Below are 2,512 nucleotides of genomic sequence, written 5' to 3'. Positions count from 1 at the left end.
AGAGAAATTTCAAAATCTGTCAAAGTAGTTGAACTTTTCCGAATCCTCTGCATCACCTATTCCACATTAACAGTGTCTAATCCCACGGTGGTCCACTTTAGTGTAATATTAAAAAAAAAAAGTATTTAAAAAAAAAGTATTTAAAAAAAAAATTGCTAGACCACTATAAAACATCAGTAAAAATAAAAATAGCCAAGTCGAACCAGAAAAAAAAAAAAAAATCAAGGTTTGGAAAATTCAAAGTACAAGCAAAAAAGATGAGGCAAGAAAAGTTATTTAATAAAAAAGCCACTCTTTTTGAGTTTTGAAGCAGAGCAACTGACTTGTTCAACAAATCATGCCACACAGTAAATGCTAACAATAAATCAAACCCTTTGAGCGTCAGCAAGCTTCCTCTCCCTCCCCACAGCAGGGTTTGGGTAAGGATGCAAGGCTCTCCTCGGCAGGGAAAACATTAGTAGAGTACCCGAGACTTGCACTTCGGTTGTACCGAAATGCTTACCAGCGAGCACTGCCTGCAGAACAAAGAACTCGTACCAGCAGATTACCAAACCGTTAGAAATGCCCCGTAATTTTATTATTTTCCATTCGAAAAGAATCCGAACGCTGTCGCAGGCCGAAGAAGGAGGCTGCCCAGAAGCGGCACGTCACCGAACTCTTTCCCGCCAGAACCCTGCGAGAGTCCCACGCGTGAGACGAGCGGAGGGACCAGGAGGAGCACCGAGGGGCCCCGGGCTCCAAGGCTCCCCGGGCTCACAACGGCCGCTCCCGGGATCTTCCCGCCGGTGTATCGGCAGCCCGGCGGCGCGGGGCTCGGCCCCGGCTCGCAGGCGGCTGAGCCGCCACCGCTGGCTCCGGCCAAGCCGCCCCCGGGGCACGCCGCAGCGGGGCCGGGACGCGGGCGGGGCGGGCTAGGACTCGTCGGGCTTGTCGGCGGGCGGCCCGCAGGGCTGCAGCATCTTCTCCATGAGGTTGAAGCGGACGCGCGCCTTGCTCTCGTTCTCGGCGATGGCGAAGTAGTTGAGCAGGTCGAAGTGGCCCATGTAGGAGCAGTACGAGTCCCGGTGCTGGTTCACCAGCCACTCCCACTTGGTGGTGTCGGCGTGGCCCGTCCCGATGTACTTGGACTGCAGGTGCTCCAGCTGGCTGTGGATGGTGTACCGGTCCGTCATGGCGGCGGCCCGGGAGCTGCGGGGAGACGCTGAGCGAAATGGCGAGCGGCAGCGACGTGTCCTCGCGCACGGGATCCCCCTTCCACCCCTTCAGCAGAGACGCGGCAACTCTCTCCCGGGTGCGGGTGCCGGTGCCGGTTACCCGCGGCCCGCACTCACTGGAAACTACCAGCCCGACCAACCCGCCTTCCTGCCGCGGTGCGCGCTGGGAGCGCGCCCGCGAGCGGGGCAGGACACACATGCGCCCCTGAAAGGGATGACGGGAGTTGTAGTCTATGCCCCGCCCCGCGCAGCCATGGGGAACACTGGGCGGGGGGGCGCGGACCCGCTCGGCTCGGCTCCCGAGTGCGTGCTATGGCGGCAGTGCCGGCCGGGCCATGCTTAAATATGAGCATCATCTGGAACAAATAAATTTACCCCCTGGTTTAATTGCTGTAATTGGCTGATCCATTAGTACGCCAAATGCCACTTAACACCCCCAGGGCTGGCACCAGTAACACACCGCCATTTTAAAGTACGTCCTCGGGCATTAGCGACTCCTTCGGGACCTCTGCTTCCCCAGAGTGGCACAAGGCTGCGCCTGAAGCCTGGCTGTCCTTTGCAAAGCAAAGGTGCGGCTCCTGCATTGTAGCGACAGTCGAGCTCACCCCAGAATCCAAGCAGCTGGTGCTACCACATCTGGCTCCTAAACACCCAGGGAATTGCTCACAGAAGGGTTTTGGTTGGAAGGGACCTCAAAGGTGCTCCAGTTTCAACTCCAATGGCTTGCAAAGATGCGCTGGGTCGTGGGGAACGTCACCTGAGAGTTCCCAGGAGGCTCCAGCAGAGAGGACAGCAGACCCCCGGGGATCACACTCCAGGCCGCAGCATGTCCCAGCCCCATGTGTATTAACCACATCTCGGTTTTGCTTCCTAAACAAGTGATGCAGGAAGTCTGGCTCTGAAGAAACAAAAAGCTGCCATAAAAATAGCCAGGAGTTGCCCAAAGCAACCTAAACCACTCCTCAGCAAGTATCCGATGATAAAAAGCTGGGAGGAGTGGCTGACACGCAGGAACACTGCACTGCCATCCAGAGAGACTTGGACAGGCTGGAGAGCTGGGCAGGGAGAAACCAGATGAGGGTCAATAAAAGCAAGTGTAAAGTCTTGCACCTGGGGAGGAACAACCATTTGTATCAGTACAGGCTGGGGTATGACCTGCTGGAGAAGAGCTCTGTGGAAAAGGACCTGGGGGTCCTGGTTGATGACAGGTTGGCCATGAGCCAGCAGTGTGCTTCAGTGGCTAAGAGAGCCACTGGGATCCTGGGGTGCATCAGGAGGAGTGTGGCCAGCAGGTCAAA

The 2,512-nt window shown here is 56.2% G+C and overlaps 1 protein-coding gene across 1 annotated transcript; it reads right to left on the bottom strand.

The window, feature by feature from the left end:
- Positions 1-273: 273 nt before the first annotated feature.
- SF3B5 (splicing factor 3b subunit 5) lies at positions 274-1,355 on the bottom strand. Its single transcript, XM_084262125.1, has one exon. It carries the CDS (start codon positions 1,170-1,172, stop codon positions 912-914), a length of 261 nt encoding a protein of 86 aa, XP_084118251.1. The 5' UTR covers positions 1,173-1,355; the 3' UTR covers positions 274-911.
- Between the last annotated feature and the right edge of the window lie 1,157 nt (positions 1,356-2,512).

This window comes from Gallinula chloropus, assembly GCF_964237585.1.
Source record: "Gallinula chloropus genome assembly, chromosome: 3".
Classification (NCBI taxonomy): Eukaryota; Metazoa; Chordata; class Aves; order Gruiformes; family Rallidae; genus Gallinula; species Gallinula chloropus.
This window is presented reverse-complemented; position numbering and strand designations above follow the sequence as displayed.